We start from the raw sequence: 19,748 nt of genomic DNA, 5'->3' as shown, positions 1-19,748 counted from the left end.
TTAACCAGCAAACACCGTCAGTTTGTAAATTAGCTCGTGTGCATTTGTGATAACAGTAGTGACCCTTTGGCTCTTCGCAGGGTCACAGGCAAACACACGCAAACACACACTCGAAAAGACTGACAAAGACCACAGAAAGATTTTTTCCTTCAATTTATTTTGTTAGTTAAATTTCTATAGCAGGTGAGGGAACATAACGGTCACACAAATGTTTTCTTGAGCATAGTTTTCAGAAGTCACAGTGTTTTAGACATGGACAAGAACATTTTTAAAAATGACAATGAAGAAGAGGGGCCAAGAGGAAACTTAAAAGCAAGGTGTAACAGTGACACAATCCTACACACCTTCTCCTTCATGGTCCCCCTACTGCCCCTTTTGCTCCACCCCCCCAAAAAAGGCCTCTGCTCTAAAGTGTTGTCATCCCCTCCCTCCCACAACCCCCCTCCCCCCATCCCAAAATGCAAACAAAACAAAACAAAAACAAACTCTGCAACAAATAGATATATTATATAATATATATTCACTCTTTAAAAATAGAACTTCAGTCTAGATACTAACATCTGTACAAACTACAAAAATAAATTTTTAATATAAATAACTTATATGGCATGACATTAACAATTTTTTGAAATAAACTACAAACCAATGCAGGAGCTCCCCCTTAATCCCCCTGTCCCCTTTTAAACTCCTCTATACTGTCTGACAACACATGCTGGCTGTCTATGGTCTGATCAAACTGTAAATGGTGCTTTGCTCATTTTGCTTAATTATTCACAACTGCACAGTAGCTACTTCACCTTTCTTTCATATTTTCAAAAGAAACCAAAGCTGCCACTTAAAGTATGTAAATATTTGAAAAATAGATCCGCATGTTTTTCCCTGCAATTTTAACCTAGCAGTGATGAGACCAATACTGAACAACAACAATGGAAACTTTGTAAAGCAAATTACATGAAAATCCTAAGAATGAAAAAAAAAAAAATGCAATGTGACATATATGAGGTCTGTATTAGCAAGAAGACTGAGAAATTAGAAAGTGAGTCAGAGCAGGTGGAAGCATTATAAAGTTTGAACCTGTTTACATTATGTAATATTTGCACAGGGTCACAACAGCCTCAACGTGTTACAACCCTAAAGCAGCCAGCAAAGGAAAAAAAGGAGAAAATAATAATGATATAATAAAATATAATCACTCCCTTTGCATTGGATTTTCGAATTCCCTTTCAAAATAATACAAGAAGGTGAACAACGCAATTGCCAAACACAACGTGACAAATGTGAACTTCACCCACTGTAGAGCTTACAAAAACTGCAGAAGAAAAAAGCATCTTATCACAGCTCCTTCAAGTAGTTTGAACTGCAGAGGATATTGGGACACCCAGACAAAGATTTAACATTAATATGAATTAGCTGCGACTCTGCCAGTATGTTGGCTGACTGATCACATTCAACACTATTCAGACAGATGGGCAGATGATGTGATGACTGATAAACATCAGTCTGCTGTGTCTGGACGAGACAGGTAAAACATATTTACGCCAAAAGCAAGGACATAATACTGAGCTCTAAAAGGGGGCAAATTGAAGGCACAACGGTTACTACTGTTAAGAAAACAGTTTCTGCTGTGTAATTCTCTGCTTTTTTTAACAGTGCACACTGTGACAGAGATGTTCTATAGTTAAAATACAACAGAGAGTGTGTCAGATGCAGACTGTCCCACAGTACAATACTGTGAACAAAGTTATACTAGACTATAACCAGAGGGGGAAGGGGGGGTACTGCATTTTTTAAGGCAAATCACTTAAAATTAAAAGTGTAGCAGCAAAAAAAGAACATACCAATACAAATAGAAATAAAACACTGACACTGAAATGTATGTTCAATAGCCTAATATCTTAATAACATCTCACTTTTTGTGGACACTTTTTACATATAACACATTTCTTATTCTATACACTGTGGGGGACAAATAATCTTTTACATCTGAACACAAGAGTATACCCAAGTTATACAGTACTCTTTTAAATAGCTTCCTTCTTTTTTTAGTATTAAAATATATACTCATAGATTTATATAATTCTTAAAACGGCATATTTTTTTCTGAATTTGTCCTTGAAATAAATCCTCTCCTTTTTAAGTACAGTTGATCAGTTCAAGACGTGATGTGACGCCATGGGGGCGTCAAGGTGCTCTGGGAAGCAGCCAGAGCTTCGGAGAGAGAAGGCAGGGCGTGTGAGAGAGTCTAGCAATCTTTGGCTGCCTGCATCCTCAACCCACCTACAGCAGAAAAACAAAGTAAAGAGATGAGCGTTAGACACTTTGACAAACAAAGAGAAATTAAGGCTAGAAAGGCTACGAATTGTTTCATCTCATTGAAAAACAAGTCAAATGTCAACTCTTTATATGCATATTTAGAAGATTACAAGTCAGGTAAAGCTAAGATTGACTGGTTGCTAACTCACCTTGTGTCTTGCAGAGCTGATGCTCTGTCTGGCCCTGTGTTGCTTCCAAGTCTTGGAGCTCTAGAGAGTCTCTCTTACATGAAGAAAAGTTTGTTTTGTCACCACAAGTCCTCTTAGCAGCCTCAAAACAGTCTGACTCAGTGTCCGTGTCAAAACCTTCATGCATGTAGCCTTGGTATGCCGCCCCTGGCAAGGTCGGATGCACAGCTACCGTCACTGAGGCTGTGGCCGTTACCATTGTAACAGGTCCCCCAGTGGAGCTTTGTTGCATCGGCAGGGCAGAATTGCTATTAATATAGCTTGGCCCTTTAGTCCTGTTTGGCTGAGGCCCTCTGCCATTCTGCAGCCTGGGGCCGCTTTGACAAGTCCTACCAGGGAAGTGAGCTCTGTCGCTGGGTAAGTGTTGGCCTTGCTGTGCCTGGAGCCTGTGGAGGCCCTGCTGTTGCTCCCGCTTGTTTCCATCCCAGCATGTAATCTGGGAGCCGAGCGGTGACTGTACGTTGTGGGAAGATTCATTTAACGGTTCTATCCTTCCACCACCGCCCGCTGCATTTTCTCTAAAGGGCTTCACCACCTACGACAAATAAAGTTTCATTGTTTACTTTCAGAAAAACACACATGGATTTGAAGAAAATGTGAACATACCGGAATGGTTTCTCTCTTATATGTGTGGTCGTACCGTAAGCTTGGGGAAGCTGGGGTTCTTGCTGGCTTCCAGCAGTATGTGAGATGTTGCAGGTGGGACGCTGGTGTGCGATGCTATGTACGCGTTCCGGTCACAGTACTTATAATCCTCCTCCCCGATCCCTGAAGTGGTGGTCATCTCCGAGTAATACTCAGAGTCCGATGACTCCGAAAAAGCCTGTTGACGAGGTGACCGTGGGTTATGGTGGCCCGTGTAGTAGCCATGGTGGGTCATTGGTGGGGGCAGTGGGGGTTCAGGGGAAGGCGTGGAAAGGCGGCTGGCATTGTCAACTGGGGTGACCTCAGCCGGCGGCCCCATCATGGACAGGAGGACTGGTAGGAGAACCAAGCCATTCAGCATCCCCAAAACAGTCAGGATGGCCAACACAGCAAAGAAATACCTGAAGGATGGAGAGATGAGGTACATTAGTTTTAATGAACCTAAAAAAGACACAATTAGTGCTAGAAATAACCAGTTTCTGATCAAAACCAGCTGGTCAGCATCCTGTAATGCCTTTTCCCTGTCTAAAACAAGAAGTGAGTTAGTGAGAAATATAGTACGAGAGCAATGAGAGTCACCAAACCTTTCTTGTTAGCAAGTAGCAGCTGCTAATTGTTAACTCAGTTGGATTTTAGTTGAGGTCAGGCAATACCAAAGCACCTCTCTGTTTACACTACAGGTCTGCCTGATCCTTCTCTTCTGCCATGCATCAGCTAGATCGCCCACACACCCACACCCACACATGCATTGGAAATTGCATATACATGTGTACCTACTCACAATCACACAGAGCCAGAATCCATTTAATCTTATTTTCATTTGCATCTTAAGGTTTTTAGGGATTTGCCAAAGTTCATATGGATTTAGATCATTTAACAATTTTAACACTTTTCACTTACACTTTTCTTTTAATGTGACAAAATAAGGGGTGAAGGCTACTGTGATCTGATGTTTTATGTGGACAAGAACACATATGTGCATGCACAGCTCCAAACACACACACACATTGTTGGCACATGAGGAAGGGAAGTAGCTCAGGGGTAGAAGTCAGGGAAAGCCCAGTGTTTGTGTATCAAAGAGGAGGTGGGGGGAGGGAGGGGGCAAATCTGATTCCCCGCTCAGTCCAACTAAAACATGCTTTGATGCCACTGCTGCTGCTACAAGACTTTCTCTCGCTCTGTTTTTCACTCACGCTGTATGCGCGTTTTTCTGTGTGTGCGTGCATCTCAGTGGAGCTCTGAGGAGGCCAGGGGTGGAGGCAGGCCACAAGAAAGAGCTCCACAAGAAAATTAGAGAGGACTCCACTTAAACACTAACAGAAAGCAGAAACAGAGAGACAGTGAGATGCTAACCACCAGTCAGACTTAAAGAGGTAATAGAAAGAGAGAGGAAAAAAATGATTGTTGGAATGAAGAAAAAACAGCCAACAAGGAAAGGGATAATAGCTGCATAGTGTTCTGGAAACATGCTCCTGCTCTGAATGGACTACTACAGTGATTACTGCTACTACTTCACTTCAGAAAGGTCACTCTTCAGGAAGGAGTTCATGGTTTGCGTGTTGGGTGTGATTTCACAGTCCTTATTCATATTCATATCTCTGTCATATTTTCCCCCTTTTAGCCGCCGTCCTTGCTTTCTAACCTGTATCAGAAGTATAATGCATGTCATCCTAACCTATCCTCTGCTCAAACCAGGACTGTCTTTAAACCACACGTGGATATTTAATCCGCATGCTTTATTGAATTAAAGCACATTCACATGCAGATGCATGCGAAATCACAAATATGTCATCATGGGGTTTATGGCGTAGCATTGGCCTCCACTTCTAAGCTCACTTGCTTAGTTTACTCCCAAACTACACTCCAGCTTCTTTACGTGGTGAAATAAAGAAGCTGGAGTGAGACAGAAAGAAAGAGAGTGAGACATTGGTGGGACCTCCAACAGTGTCTCACTGTTAGGAATTCTGTTGTTTATATAAACTGTAATCTTTTCCATTTGTTGTCAGGGCCTGGGGAGTCGTGTGTGTATGTGTGTGTGAGAAAGAGAGCGTAAGTGTTTACATGCCTGTACATATGTGCATTTCTCCTTGTGTGTGCCTGTGTGCATGCATATGTACCCCGCATATGTGTGTGTGTGCATGCATTCTACGTGAGTGAGAGTGAGAGAGGACCCTGAGCAGAGCTGAATTAGGCTTGCTGTTTATTCAGAGCATTACAAGACCAGGAGATGTTTACAGCAGTATATTTATGCTACTCCCCAACTAGCCAGTTCTGGCTTGCCCCATTCACCCGACCACAGCTACAGCTACAGCTAAACAAGACCTCCAACAGAGATACTAGACCCTTTCTGTCTCTCCTTCTCACCCTGTCCTTTGAAAAGTGATCTCTCACAAGAAGAAAAACACGATGCTCTCTGTGACTTTCTTCTTCCCAAATCGTTCTGCCTATTTATTCTCAATTTCTCTCTCTTTCTACATATTCACACCTCTTTATCTATCCAATCCAACACTGTGGAGGATCCGTTCATCCGTTCATCTACCCACCCACCAGGAACTCATATTCTTGCGAGGAAGCCACCCTCAGAGTACTTCTCCTCCTCTCTCTGCCTCTGTCTCTGTTTCTTCAGAAAAACTGTGCTTTTTTATGTCATGGAGGCCTGTAGCAGTCTGTGAGCTCAAGGTTGTGGTTTCGGGTTTGGGCCTGGACCACATTCGGTTGAAAAACATCGAGCTATTCGCCTTTTTTCCACTCTGACCATAAAACAGTGGTAGCAAACACATGCACACACGAGTACACACATTTTACATGCACTCACACACACACACACACACACACACACATACATACATGCAGAGGGGAGCGATGTCTGTTGGTGGGCTTGACTGGCTGACCAGTTCAAATTTAGCTCCACTTTTTATTATGGCACTCAACATGGAGGGAAAGAATGCCAAACGGATGATAGGAATTTTTACAGATTCCCTCTTGTATGTGTTTGTGTGTGCGAGAGAGAGAGAGAAAGAGACCCAGAGAAACAGAGAGAGAGAGAGAGAGAGAGAGAGGCATCACCCAGTGGGTAGCAGAACACTTCCATGTTTACGAGCAGCTGCTGCACACCCTTGATGTTTTTCCCATTTGTTGTACTCTGAGGTTGAGGAGACGGATGTGTATTTGCCCAGAGTGACAGAACCGGGTGCATATTTGTTACTGTGTGTGTGCATAAATAGGGGTATAACATTTCCACCTGTATGCAGCCCTGACACCCCACAAGGCTTCCTCCCATCCCCTTGAGGCTAGACAACTGGTTCCACACATATAGATACACACACACACACACACACACACACACCAATGGGGCAAAGCAAAACACTGCTTCTTCTGAGGGTAACAGATGGGCTGTGGAGGGTGTATACACCGTTGGTGTGTGAGTGAGCACTGTCCCTCTCTCACACGTAAGCACAAAGTCAGCACACCTTGTCAAATGCACGTACGTCGCCACACACACATACACAGATGCAGACAAAAAACAGCGTCTCACCTCATGATGAAGTCAAACTCTGACCCAGCCAGCATGAGAACGCCCAGCAGCGTGGAGATCGCTCCATCAACCACCGGGGCAAACATGTGCTCCAGAGCCACTGCGGAGCGCTTGTTTCTGTTGCCAATCGCTGTCAGGAAGCCCTGTGGCGCAGGGGGAGAGGAGAAATGAGTTGGAAATCTTGCCGAATTTCTGCATTTGGTTTTGTTGAGGATCACGAGTTTCCTAGTAAATGTTTAATCACATTTATTTTACCTTAATCACTTTCCATTTCAGGCATTAAGCCACAAGAGCTTTGCACTGATTTTAAAACAACCCAAAACATTTGGAAAATGCAGCTTAATGCTTTTATAAAATGTCAATTACAAATCCTTGAAGAAAAATTACATCTAATTAATAATTTAAAAAATACTATTACTGGATCTTCCACATAGAACTATCAGCACCCTTGTGGTCACATATGTAGTAGGTATTTAACATTCAGACCAAAGTATCAGGTTTCAAGTAAAGTAGGTGTTTAATTGTAGGAGCTCAGTCCCCCTAACAGTTAATCCATGTGTGTGCTTGCATTGTGCGACTGAGTCTCGACTTACCAGTGCGATGTGAACAGTGAACTCCACTCCGATGCCCACAGAGGCAATCAAGATAACCACAGGGATGGCACTCAGCTTGATGCCAATTAGACCCATGATGCCAAACAACTCCACCGTCATCATGGCCAAGATAAACACCTGGAAAGAAGGCGTGGAAAGAAAGTGTTACAAACAAAACCATTTTGCCTATTTGGGAAACAGTCAGATGAAGAAGAAACAAGCGAGTAAATTAAATAAAACAAAAATAAAAGCATGCAAACAATGAAAGTGAATATGTCCTTCCTTAGTGACTGAGTTGAGCCCTTTTGCCTCTTCACCCCACACAATCTTTGACCCTGTGCTCAGGATCTCAAATGGCATCAAATTACCCACCCTGAGGCTAATACCTTCCTCCCTCCTTCCTTCTCTTTTTCTTCCTTCCCAGAGGTGGTTGAAATGACTGACAGTGCCAGCGAGTGTGGCCACAACCATAACACCCGTATTCAAACATACATCTGTCTCTGTTTGTGGAAAACAAATGCTCTTGTTCTTAACTAGATACCAGCCTGTTTGCTTATTTTATTGTTTCCGATATTTTAAAGCAACATCTAATGCAGTGTTTCACTTTCACTAATGTCGTAATAGTAAACGTGTGATGTTACTGTGAACCGCAATACAAACAGCAACAACAGGTCTTAAAAGACGAGGAGGAGCAAACGATTCCTGGCCAACAGGAGCTTTTGATCCCAGCAGGGGCTCCGAGCTGGGGCACGTTTAAATTGGAAATGATAAAAGCCGTTTTACTGCTCGACCACATACAGGCTGGGTGAAACCCCTTACCAGGGGGCTGATGCTTGGAAATTCAACATGCATGTAGCTGTGCCTCTTTCTCTTTTTGAGGAGATTGAGCTGTGTTGCTGTCTCAATCAGTACTACTTAAATGAAACACATTCCAACTGAAACTGGCACTGTTGTTGTGCTACACTTCAGCCCCCCCCAATGGTCAGGGATATGTGGATTTGTGTGTGGGTCTGGGGGGCCCTTAAAGACCACCGGTCCCACCAGCTTGTGTGTGAAATGTTTTCCAACTGCTGAACACTTAGGCTGTCTCCTTTTCTCTCTCTCTCTCTCTCTCTCTCTCTCTCTCTCTCTCTCTCTCTCACACACACACACACATGTGCCTGATGGATGGGCTGAGCAGGCCAAGGTCGCAACTCGGCAGATCTGTCCTGTCCCCAAGTCTCTCCCTCTCCCTCTGACAAAAGCAGCGAGGGAGTTGGAGGTAGAGGCTTCAGGAGGGCAAAGCCTTTCTTGCTCCTTTGCATTTCCTTTTCTAAGGCCGGCCCAGCCTACATTAGAATGACAAAGATCCCTGTGTGTGTGTGTGTGTGTGTGTGTGAGTGTGTGTGTGTGTACTGGCCCTCTGCAGAGAAAAAGGGGCCCCCTAGACAGCGTTATTGAGCTGTGTTGAGAAGGGTGAGAAGAAAGTGAGAGGAAGGATAGAGGGAGAAAGGGGCTAATGATGTTGTTGAGGTAGCATGAGGTGGAAAATGTAAGACAGAAACAGGCAAGGGTGGAAAAGAAGAGCAATAGGAAGGAGGAGGAAGAGGATGGCATGATGAAGAGTTGTAGGGCAAACGGATTGCTTACAATGATGCCGGCAGTCCAGGGGTTGAGCAGGAGAATCGCACAGACCAGGAAGGTGCAGGCCAGCACCACGCTGATCGCCAGAAGGAACCAGTGTCTGAGGCCAATATACTGCTCCCAGAACAGGAAGGGGTATCCATTAGGGTAGTTGTACACGCCCTTGCGGCTAAACTCATCACAGATGGCCCGCACACTCTCGATGGCCTCCACAAAGTCGCTGGCCTGGCGAAGGCCGTTCAGGTAGAAGGGGAACTGGGCAAACTCCAGGGGCTCTGCAGCTGGGACTAAAATAGAGGATGAGAAGAAAGGTGAGATTTGAGATCAGATCATTTGCTGTTGGTGCTGCAAGGCATTTCCTGACATATCCACAAAAATAATGCTTTTAACATTTACTTACTGCGCAGATTCTCCCCTGTAGTGTCATACTTGTCGTGAATCCACTCACGAGGATGGGGGTAGAAGTTGGCCTGGGAGGCAGCATAGCCCAGGGGATCGTTGCTGACCCAGACTGTCAGGTAAATGTAAAACACCTCCGGGAGGATCAAACCCTCTGCATCCACCAGCCGACGAGAGGTCAGCTGGATAAAAGTGATTCAAAAATGTGGATTTAATGGCCACTCGTGTACTGAGTTTTGGTCAGAAAAAATGGATAAAAAGACAGGTGATAATGTAGTTGTCCACAATGCCACACACACACTGTTATAGGAATGACATGTGATTCAAGCATTTTTTCGTGGACATACCTGGCTGTAGTTAAAAGGCTCTTTCTTGGAGCCGGTCTGGATGAGGAGCTTGTACGCCAGAGCTCCGTCCTCTGTGCCATTACGATAGCTGTCAGAGGTAATCCTGCCTGCCTGCCAGTCAGCATCAAAAGCAGCCTGAAGACCTGCGTGGGAGGTAAAACACACACAGAAAGGAAAAAGAAAGAAGAAACGATTATTGTGTTTATCGCTTATAAATATTATGATTCATATTATGATGAAATTACAGGCGCCTTCCTGCGTGTCTCTGACATGTGGGTAATGATGTTGAAAATGTGAAATATCAAGTTTCCTTTTCCATCTTTTTTTCAGCTGGCTCTGATTGACCTGTTAGTTATCACTTCCTCTTGACTGGGCCTCTGACACTCTAGCCTGAGGACACACACACACACACACACACACACACACACACACACAAAGATAACCTATGACAACAACCCGTGTACTGCACCACCCCAAAGCCCAGGTGGATGGGGGCTTGACTGAACTTTCGCTCACCCTTTTGCACATTCTCACCCTTGCACACACACAGACACACACAGACACACACTCACACACATATTCACTACTGTCCTTCGTAAAAAAAAAAAAGTAGACCTGAATAAACCTGTTGCACCCGCCACCAAATTCTGACATCAATATCAAAAACCCTCAGGGGAACATGGAGCAACTAATTACCTGACTCACTCAAAGAAATAACATTACTCAAGCCTGAATTCTTACCTCTAAGCCAGTCCTGGAAGTAGTGCAGCCACATGCGGGGCAGTTTGTCGTTGCTGTCTCTGACCACGTATTTAACAGAGTTGAAGGCATTGTGCAGCTGGACCAACAGCCTCTGTGACCGGGCGTAATCAAATCTGTCCATGGTCACCAGGTACATGTTGTAGAAGGAAAAGTACTTGAACTGGGCGTCAATGAAATCATATTCCTTGGTGTCGCGTGGCACGATGTCGGTTAAGTAGAGGCCGTCGTGCACCATTGTGGTCCCATACAGGCTGAGTCCCAGGAGGCCCAGAAAGAGAACCACCACGATGGCTTTGCTTTTGGGCTTGAGGAGCAGAGGGGCGTATTTCTCCCTGGCGAAGTTGGACAGGTTCCAGTGTAGGAAAGGGAGTGGGACGCACTCCTTTCCCGATTTGGAATCCTCTACCTGGGCTAGGAGGTCCCGTGTGGAGCTGGAGGTAGGGGTGAAGAGCTGGGAGCCATAGGGGTCCGGCACAGAGGTGGTGGTAGGGGAAGGTGTGATGGCTAGGGGAAGGAAATTTGGTATCATGATTTATTTAACTGACTTTAGAGAGTGCTTTGTACATAATAACAGAATTATCAGAAGCTTATTTTAGCTTAATTTACCTTGAGGCTGTGAAGTGGGGCAGATGATGATGGATTGCGGGCTGGTGGAGATCTGTGAGGTAGGTGGTAGGATGGTGACGATATGCTGGCCTGCTGCGTCACACTGCGTGAATGCCTGCACTGTGGTGGTGATTTGGGTGCTGGTGGTGATTGTTGATCCCGACGTGTACTGGTGTGTGTGCGCCGTTGCCGTCGTAGGCGTGGGCGGCTGCTCCCCAGCGTCTGACAGCTCGTGCGGAGAGAGGTGAATGACTCGGTCGGAGCAGGGGCTGTACAGGCAGCAGAGGATATCCAAACGCTTGTCCTCGCGCCGGTGGAGGTCCAAACTGAGGATGGCAGGGAAGATGAGCAGCACCATGGCGAAGTTAAACACAACCACAATGGCCGCCTAGGGAGAGAAAAAAAATTGAAAAACAAAGTGAGAAAAGACAGAGAACAGTATGTGAAATTACAGACAGCCTACCCCAGCTGGGGAGAGTCAAGGCTCCTTCTTTTTTTATTATAGTATCTCAGACCACAGCCCAAAAAGTAAAGAAAAGGTTTACTTTAAATCACCAGCCAGGAATAGTAAGCGAGCCAGAAGGGGAGAGGGAGAGAGAGACAGAGAAAAGAAAGAAAGGAGTGCCAGAATGAAAGAACTACTAGAAAGACTGAGAGAAAAGAGCAGGGAGGGAATATGTTGCGAGTCTGAGCAAAACCATCACCCCTCACCACCGCCGCTGCTGCCTCCCTACTCACCCCAGCCCCTGAAGCTGACATTCTCACTGGCTGTGGTTTCCAAAGTGTGTACGTCTATGTGTGTGTATCTGTGTGTGTGCTTGTGTGTTTCAGACCACCCACGGTTAGTCACAGATCAGAGCAAACTGCTTTGACGGGCCAGTGATATACTGATCCACTCCTTCCTCCCTCTCTCTCTCCTCTCTCTCTCTGTTCATCACTCTTTTTGCTCTGATTGTTCCACACACATGCACACACGCAAAACACTTAAGCACATATACACACACGCAGAGACATGCACACACAAAGAAATGCCGGTCCTGTAGGTGCAGCAGCAATAAAAGTGGGAACAAAGACTTTCCTTGCTCTGAATAAATGTCACCTCTCTTAAGTTATCTCTTTCATTTTCAAAGGCGCCTCAGGCCTCTCTGTGTGCGATTGTGTACATGTGTTCATGACTGTGCGCATGCGCACAAGGGTGCTGGTGTGTGCAAAACATACCTGCAAAGAGAAAGCTCGCAAGGCAGGAATGGGTACGAGAGCGGCCATAAAAAACGCAATCATGTTGTTGATGGAAGTCAGAGCCACACTGGTGCCGGTGCGACGCAAACAGTCTCCTGTCCGCTCCTTTAAAACAAAAACAGTCAGCATTAAGAGGAGAGGAGAGGAGAGGAGGAGAGGAGAGGAGAGGAGAGGAGAGGAGAGGAGAGGAGAGGAGAGGAGAGGAGGAGAGGAGAGGAGAGGAGAGGAGAGTCTTAAAGGTACCTTAAAGGGGATGTTGCTTCCAGCCTCTGTGAAGGAATGAGCCAACAGAAACATGTCATCCACACCAATCCCTAGAGCCAGGAAGGGAAGCACCTGTGGTGGGGAAAGGGTCAGAATGAACATTTGAAGTGAGCGACATCAAAATCTCGGCTTTAAATCAAAGAAAGACCCTCTTTAAAAGTAATTTGTAACTTAGGATGTTGTTTCCTTTGTGTTGTACCTGTGTGGTGGCAGCATTGAAGGATAGGCCAAGCAGGGAGCACAGACCCAGTCCTGCGGCCACCGACAGAGCCACTAACAGCACCCCAGCTAGCCCTACGGCCCCCTGGGACTTGGCACAGTCCCACCTTAGCATGGTCACACAGGCATAGGCCAGCTAGAGAGGAGAAACCCACATTAAATGAGTTATTTTACAGTAAAGTAAAATATTGTTTGTGAACTTACGAGCCGTAATCGGTTGATTTAAATCAATCATTAAGCTCACCATGAGAAGGTATCCTCCGGCCACCCTGATGACGCTGACATCAGAGAAAGATTTCATGATGTCATTGAGGGTGGTGGTGGAGAAAGCGTGGATGGACTGGCTGGAGTTGGATGGGATACTCTGGTGGACCACCTAGGGGATAAACATCAATTAATCTCAATAAAGTCCGGCTAAATACTTCCATCTCTAAAATGTAATTTGCTATTCATAAAAAACACTATAATTTGTATTATTTAGCTCATTACCTACATGATTAACAAATAGATTTAAAAAAGCACTGGGGGTGATAGCTATGTGTACCTTCAAAGGGCTGAACTGCGGAGCAACACACGCTGCACTTTTTTTTCACATGAAAACACACTTCCTCTCTATGACCAATGCTGGCCCGAGCCTCTCCTACGGCCCCATATTTTAGGGCCCTCAAACTGAAAAATCACCCTGTCCCTTTGAAATGCATGTGAAAGTATATATGAATGTGTGTCTGTGCATGTGTTTGTGTGTGTGTTTTTTTTGTCTTTCTTTACATGTGTGTGTGTATGTATGACAACTGATGAGTAATGAGCACAGATGCCAGAGGTTGTGAGGTCAAAGGTGAAAGGGATGGGATCACATGGCGACTCTTCCCACTGTGCCATGAATGGACTAATGCTCCCCAAAGCTATTTACCTGTCTGCATTAAGTCATCATTCCCAAATCTCAGATAGATCTGTTCTTGTTCTTTAATGTGTCAGGAAGAGGTTTTGTGTCTCTGTCAGTTTATGTTGTAGTTTGTTACCCCTTCTCCCTTCCTTCATCACATCCTCCCTCCCTCTCTCCTTCCCCTCAACGTGGTGGGTGTCAGCTATCACAGCAACAGCTTGTTCCTATAACTAGGGCTCTGACAGAGAGAGATGGTTGGCCTACCACACACACACACACAAGCATACACACATCTAATGCCCTGGTCTGCCCTGTGATTCGATTTACAAGGGGGCTGAAGACTGATGGAATTCAGACACTGCAGAATAAGTCCCATGCAGTGTGTGTGTGTGTGTGTATACCAAAGCAAAACAAGAGTGAAAAGGCTCTTTCCTTTCCTTTCTCTTCTTCTGGGTGGCTACAATAAAACTATAATCCTGTCCATCTTTATGTGTGCATTTGAATATAAGAAATATGTGTGTATTTTCGCACCTCCACAAACTTCCTCTGCCAGGACTCGAGGATGGCGGTAGCCTTTTCTTCATTCCAGTTTATGTCATGGATCTCGTAGTCGTCTTTAAAGTGCTCGTACAGCTGCTTAGGACTCATCAACAGGAACATGGTTTGGAGAGCCTCCGCACTGGAAAACACACAAGTGTAAGCACAGGATACATAAGAGCTGTCACGCTTCCCCTGCAAACATGGTTTACTGTGTGTTGAGGTGAGTTGAAACGTCAATTGCATCATCGATCTCACAGCTAGCACATTAAAAATCATCCAGTCAGAATGTTTAGATCTTCTTGGTAACAGGAACATGCCTTTCTGATAATGGCTAAAGGCAAGTGCCGTTCCTTATAGTATTTGTCCGCCTGCCTGCCTGTCTCTCTTCCAATGTAAAAAGCTAAAAACAGGTGTTATCTAGTCTGTCTGTCTGCCGGTCTCTCGGCTGCGATCCCAGATGTCCTCAGGTTTTCTTGGCACAGCCACAGTGTGCAGCAGTGCTGCTGAAAATGTGAAAGAAATGATCATAAATCACATCCGAGAGTAAGTGCTGCTCCTGCAGATGGGACTGGAATCCTCTTTCATTCAAGGCTGTGTTGGGTCTGTGTGGGTCATGATCTGGGCTCTGACCCAGTACTGTCACGACATTTGTTTTGGCCATGCTTTTAAATGCAGCTGAAGTCAATAGGGAAAAGACAACAATCTAGAGAAAGTCTTGTGAATTAGAGTGATTTTTTCCTTCTTCTGTATCTTCTTCTATGATCCCTTACACTACAAATGAGTAACAGGGTAGGGGAGATAGGATTGGCGCTTTATGTGGCTGTCAATCATCTCTAATTGGCCTCTCCTGGACCTGGGTCACGCAGGAAACCGATCCCTCTCAGTACGAGGCATTCCTAGCATGTGTCTGTTGGGTTATTAGGGGTTACAGAGGTTCCACAGTCGCAGTGGTTCACAAGCTGACGGGCTGACAGACTGCCTGCTTGGCTGGCGGTGACCGCACAACCCTCCCTTACTATTACATCTTCTAATAAGAGAACAGCATTAGTATAAGATACTCAGCAAAATCCCCTGAAACGGCCGTGTCTGATCTTTCTTCACATGTCTTAATAAACACACACCTCAGCAGAGTCTCCTGGCTGTTCTTGACCCGCCCCCCCAGGATCAGCTCCTCCTGCCAGTGCATGAACTTCCGGCTAAAACCATGGCAACCACCCTGGAGACGCCCAGCAATGTCAGGACTCTGAATGGACGAGCAGCAGAGGAACAGATGGAAAAACACAGAGAAATATGTTAGGTGTTTTGTAGCTCTGAGCTCTATATTCATCTACCTACAACTTCTCACTGTATGTAAAGTTGTATATTCTTATGTGTGAGCTTACCTCTCCTTGCTCCTTGTTGGGTGCACTGAGGGGGCAGTCAGGGTCTGAAGGGTCCAGACATGGCCTGTTCATGTAGGCATGTCCCACCTAAGGAATCAAACAATGTTATGAAAGTCTCAGCATATTGGGGGGGAAAGTATGCAATTAGATGAGTAACTAATTGTTCATATGAGTAAGTCTTCTGTAAATGTGTATGTCCTACCTGGGCTTTGTCCAACATCTCCTTAAATCCTTCCAATGAAGTGAACTGGCTCAATTCCTCCATCAGTTTGACTGGATCTAGATTCATCCACTGGATATCTGGCATACCCCTGGAGAGTAAAGATACATGTATGATGAACATCAACCCTAACATTTTCAAGAACAACTTGAAGAATAACATTGTAAATAACTTTTATTACTTTGTGCCTGCAAGGCTACACGGCTTTGCATTCCTGCTAATCTTTGCTGTGAAGAGAAAAACTATAATTCTTTCAGTTCAGTTTAAATCTCTCTCCCTCGATGTGCCGTGCTACGCAGGAGGCTAGCTGCAGATACAGGATAAAAAAGCGTTTATTATCCTGTTTCACGCTGCCACAATGCCCCGGGAAAAGGCACGGTGGCTGCCTCCTCACTTCCATTCCTCACTGTCCTGCACTGAGTCATAAAGATTACCCCTGCCTACCCAAACATCTTGATATAAACAGGGAGGAAAGGCGAGAGGTGGGGAGGCTGCATGGGAAGGAAATAGGTGAGGAAAAGGGGGAACTCTCGCACTATTTGTTGCATGATGTTCACGGACAAATAGCTAATTCTGAGCTCAACCTGCTTCGCCACCCTTCTTCTCCTTAAGAATAATTCATAATCTGCTCTATGTTATGGTCTATAAATCTACTCTAAACTGAACAGTCTTATATCTAGATATCCTGCTTTGGCCTACCTCACTAGCTTTCTGTACTTTGGAAACCTGTTTTTTTGAGTTTTTTTTTTTACTGTTTAACATTCAGAAAATGAATCAATCCACTTTAATATTATATTCCTGGTTTAAGTCAGAAATATTTCCTATCCACAGTATGACAGAAACTTTGATCTTAGATGTGACATTTTTTTCTAAAATACAGTCGGAGGGAGCAATATGCAACATGATTGGCATTTCTGCAGTGAGACAAAGTAGGAAAGAAGACAGTGAGAGAGGGAAATAAAAGAATCCCAAAGTCTCTCCGCTCTGGGCCCAATCTCACTCCAATGGCTCACGAAGAGAGCTCCTCTTCTATTCCCACATACCAGGGTCCCTTTTGCTTCTGCTCCCAAAGACACACTCCTTTATCAGCTAGTTTTTGCTTGAGTGAACCGGGCCTAGGCCCTTTTGTTTTTTCATAGATTGCTGCTCTTTGTTCTCCGAAGTTTTCTCTCTCTTGCTCTCTCTCTCATCCACTCTTCCTCACTCTCATCCCCAATCTGCCTCTCTCCCTCTTCCCCTTTCTCTCTCTCTGTATCTCCCTCTTTTTTCTTGTTTTTTGCTTTTAAATCCAGAGCTTAAGTGAAGTGGAAGCTGACTAAGAAGACACAGGCCTCAGTGACCACCACAAGTTCCCACTGGCTCCTGTGAGTAAGTGAGTAAAAAACATTCAATAAATAACAACAGATGCAGAACACTTTGTGTGATTTACAGGAATGCTCGGAAGACATGTGCATCATCAAAGACCCCCTTCTCCTACTCTGTCGCTCTGGTTTCACACAAGCCAACTGGGAGATGCTAAGGATGGGAAACTTGTGTTTGTTTCTGTGTGCTGGCTTGTCATACAGCATAGTGTTGTCTGCTTGAGACAGAAATATAAACAAATAATTTGTTTGGAGTGAAACATCTGCTATGATCTAAACTATCACTTATAAACTAAGCACTCAATTGAAATATCACTTCTGATGACCAAAAAAAAGCTCTCTTTCAGTCACTCAATTTCTCAAGAGAACTTTGTCCCAAAAAAGGATAAGAAAAAAACTGAATCCCCAAATGCCCAAATACGCCCAGACTCCACTGTTAACCGTCTTGTAGCCTCTCTCTCTCTTTCTCGGGGGACTTGAGTTGAATACTGCCCATTTTATTTGTTGGACAACTTGGGAGCTGGGAGCCGGGGGCATTACCATGAGAATGTCGAGTGTTAGCCGTGAGCTGACAAAGCCGGGCCCCCTCCCTCCTCCGGGGCCCCTGCACTGATGGACACTCACTCGTAAACTGAAAGAATGCTTACCATTGTCTGACCCAAAGGGCTCCCCTGCCACCACCGCCGCCTCCCCGCCCTCCGTTCTACCAACCCACCACCCAGTGGCTGCTGCAGCCATCTCTCCTCTCTCTCTCCATCCCACCCTCGCTCGCTGCATCTCTCCCTCACTTTTTCTCTTTGAATTCAGTGTCAGGACATCCCCCTCCAGTCCCTCTCTGGGCCGTAAAAGAACTCTATTACTGACCGCCGCTGTCAGTCACAGCGCCCACTGACAGACTATTGAAAGCCCAACTGTATGTCTCCATCGAGCATGTGTTAAAAGTTGTGGACCCCTCCAATGGCTCTACTCTGCATGAAATGCAAGTCAGATGGAAGCAATGACAGCAAAGGGAGAGCTGAGATGTTCTGTGAAATGTTTTAATATGCAAAAAAAGGGTCTAATATTCCAAGCCTTACGGTAAATAGGCGGAGCCTCCTTGTAGTTTGGCCCCTTCCCAAAAACAGTCCAATGGGGTGATTATCATACAGGGGAATAGCTTGTCAATCATCTGGGATCAGGAAATAAAAAAGAAGCATGATTAAACTGCACAAATTAGGGGAAAGAATTTATATATACGACCAAAAAATATATTTGCTGTGAACTTACCCTTTCAATCATGACATTTTCTATAATAGGGACTCCTGATTTATAGCATATTTTATTGAGATCCCACGATCTACAAGAGAGAAAAAAAATTTAATTTAGAACTCTAATTGCTGACAGAAGCATAAACACAGGAAAAGTTTTCACTTTACATATATGTGGTTCACTTACTTGCCAAACAGTGACACCTGGACCTTGCTGGCAGACAGGGCCGCTTCCATGTGAACCAGCAAAGCCTCCTGGGTAAGAATATTGGTGCCCTCTTCTTTGGGGGTCTGGATAAGCATCTGTGAGGTAAATACTGACTCCTCTCCCTGCTTCTCCTTGGTGTAGCGAAGTTCCGTGCTTACCCGACTACCAGCTGGAAAACAAAGAAAAAAGGATAAATGAATACTGAATTCTTGATATAGATAGATAGATAGATAGATAGATAGATAGATAGATAGATAGATAGATAGATAGATAGATAGATAGATAGATAGATATTCAAATTTAATGCACATACACACACACATTTGTATCATATAACAAAGTGTGTTGCATGGGTATATGCACACACACTTGCACAAAAACACACACATATATCGACCAACGCCCTTGGCCTTCGCCAGTGTTGGTTTTGAAGGCACTTCACACAAGCCAGCGTCTGGCCAAGAGAAATGAGTAATACAGCTTCTCATTGGCTCCTTCTGTGAAACAGATGTGCCCTGTTAGTTAGGAAAACCAGCCTTCTGATGCCCCACTCTGCCGGGGCAGCAGAAATCCACAAAGACATTCTGAATACATGAGAAAAGATCACGATGAGTAATTAACTTGTCAGTCTTGATCTTTATACACTCTACTCCGAAGGCACTGGAGTAAGGCCCTGAAGAAGAGAAGAGCTGGATGAAGGGGAACAGCGAGAAACAGTGTGATGTACGGCACACCAAAGTTGGGAAGAGAAGATATCAAAGAACTTGGAGATACAAGTTGATAAAGAAAGGTAAATAGATTCATAGAGGGATAAACATGGATGTTAGTGGTGGTGATGAACAAAAAAGAGATAGAAAGAGGATGAGAAAGACAGAGAGTGAGCGAGAGAGAGAGAGAGAGAGAGAGAGAGAGAGAGCACTATGTTGTGCTGTGCGGTAGACTCCAGCCCCCTAATTACAGGAGGTTGCCCTGAAAAGAGTTTGCCAGCCGGGGGGATCTGTGCCTGTGCCAAGTGGACATGAAACATGCCGCGCTGGATCACAGAGGGCCCTTCTGCCCCTCTTGCTGTCCCACTACATGACAACCCCAGAGAGAGAAAGAGAGGGAGGGAAGGGGAGAAGGAGGGGAGGTGGGTTCGGAAACAAGGGCTACCTCCTTAATTCTAACTCTCATC

At 45.0% G+C, this 19,748-nt stretch overlaps 1 protein-coding gene across 1 annotated transcript in view; it reads right to left on the bottom strand.

The window, feature by feature from the left end:
- Window positions 1–138: 138 nt before the first annotated feature.
- ptch2 (patched 2) overlaps window positions 139–19,748 on the bottom strand; it is a 29,419-nt gene continuing 9,809 nt past the window's right edge. The window contains exons 3-23 of the mRNA XM_038718070.1: window positions 18,554–18,743; window positions 18,386–18,455; window positions 18,196–18,287; window positions 15,741–15,849; window positions 15,539–15,625; window positions 15,278–15,399; window positions 14,148–14,295; window positions 12,978–13,109; window positions 12,714–12,869; window positions 12,494–12,586; window positions 12,230–12,355; window positions 11,012–11,399; window positions 10,385–10,909; window positions 9,644–9,786; window positions 9,298–9,478; window positions 8,904–9,184; window positions 7,275–7,412; window positions 6,682–6,824; window positions 3,142–3,547; window positions 2,463–3,036; window positions 139–2,277 (exon numbers count right to left, since the gene is read on the bottom strand). Of these exons, the coding sequence (XP_038573998.1) occupies window positions 2,243–2,277; window positions 2,463–3,036; window positions 3,142–3,547; window positions 6,682–6,824; window positions 7,275–7,412; window positions 8,904–9,184; window positions 9,298–9,478; window positions 9,644–9,786; window positions 10,385–10,909; window positions 11,012–11,399; window positions 12,230–12,355; window positions 12,494–12,586; window positions 12,714–12,869; window positions 12,978–13,109; window positions 14,148–14,295; window positions 15,278–15,399; window positions 15,539–15,625; window positions 15,741–15,849; window positions 18,196–18,287; window positions 18,386–18,455; window positions 18,554–18,743 (4,139 nt within the window). The 3' untranslated portion in view covers window positions 139–2,242. The remainder of the gene's footprint in view (window positions 2,278–2,462; window positions 3,037–3,141; window positions 3,548–6,681; window positions 6,825–7,274; window positions 7,413–8,903; window positions 9,185–9,297; window positions 9,479–9,643; window positions 9,787–10,384; window positions 10,910–11,011; window positions 11,400–12,229; window positions 12,356–12,493; window positions 12,587–12,713; window positions 12,870–12,977; window positions 13,110–14,147; window positions 14,296–15,277; window positions 15,400–15,538; window positions 15,626–15,740; window positions 15,850–18,195; window positions 18,288–18,385; window positions 18,456–18,553; window positions 18,744–19,748) is intronic.

This window comes from Micropterus salmoides, unplaced genomic scaffold (genome assembly GCF_014851395.1).
Source record: "Micropterus salmoides isolate LMB-PRFRI ecotype aquatic unplaced genomic scaffold, ASM1485139v1 Ms_hic_scaffold_14, whole genome shotgun sequence".
In the NCBI taxonomy this organism is placed as follows: domain Eukaryota; kingdom Metazoa; phylum Chordata; class Actinopteri; order Centrarchiformes; family Centrarchidae; genus Micropterus; species Micropterus salmoides.
The sequence above is the reverse complement of the archived record's forward strand: the minus strand, read 5'-3'. Positions and strand labels throughout refer to the sequence as shown.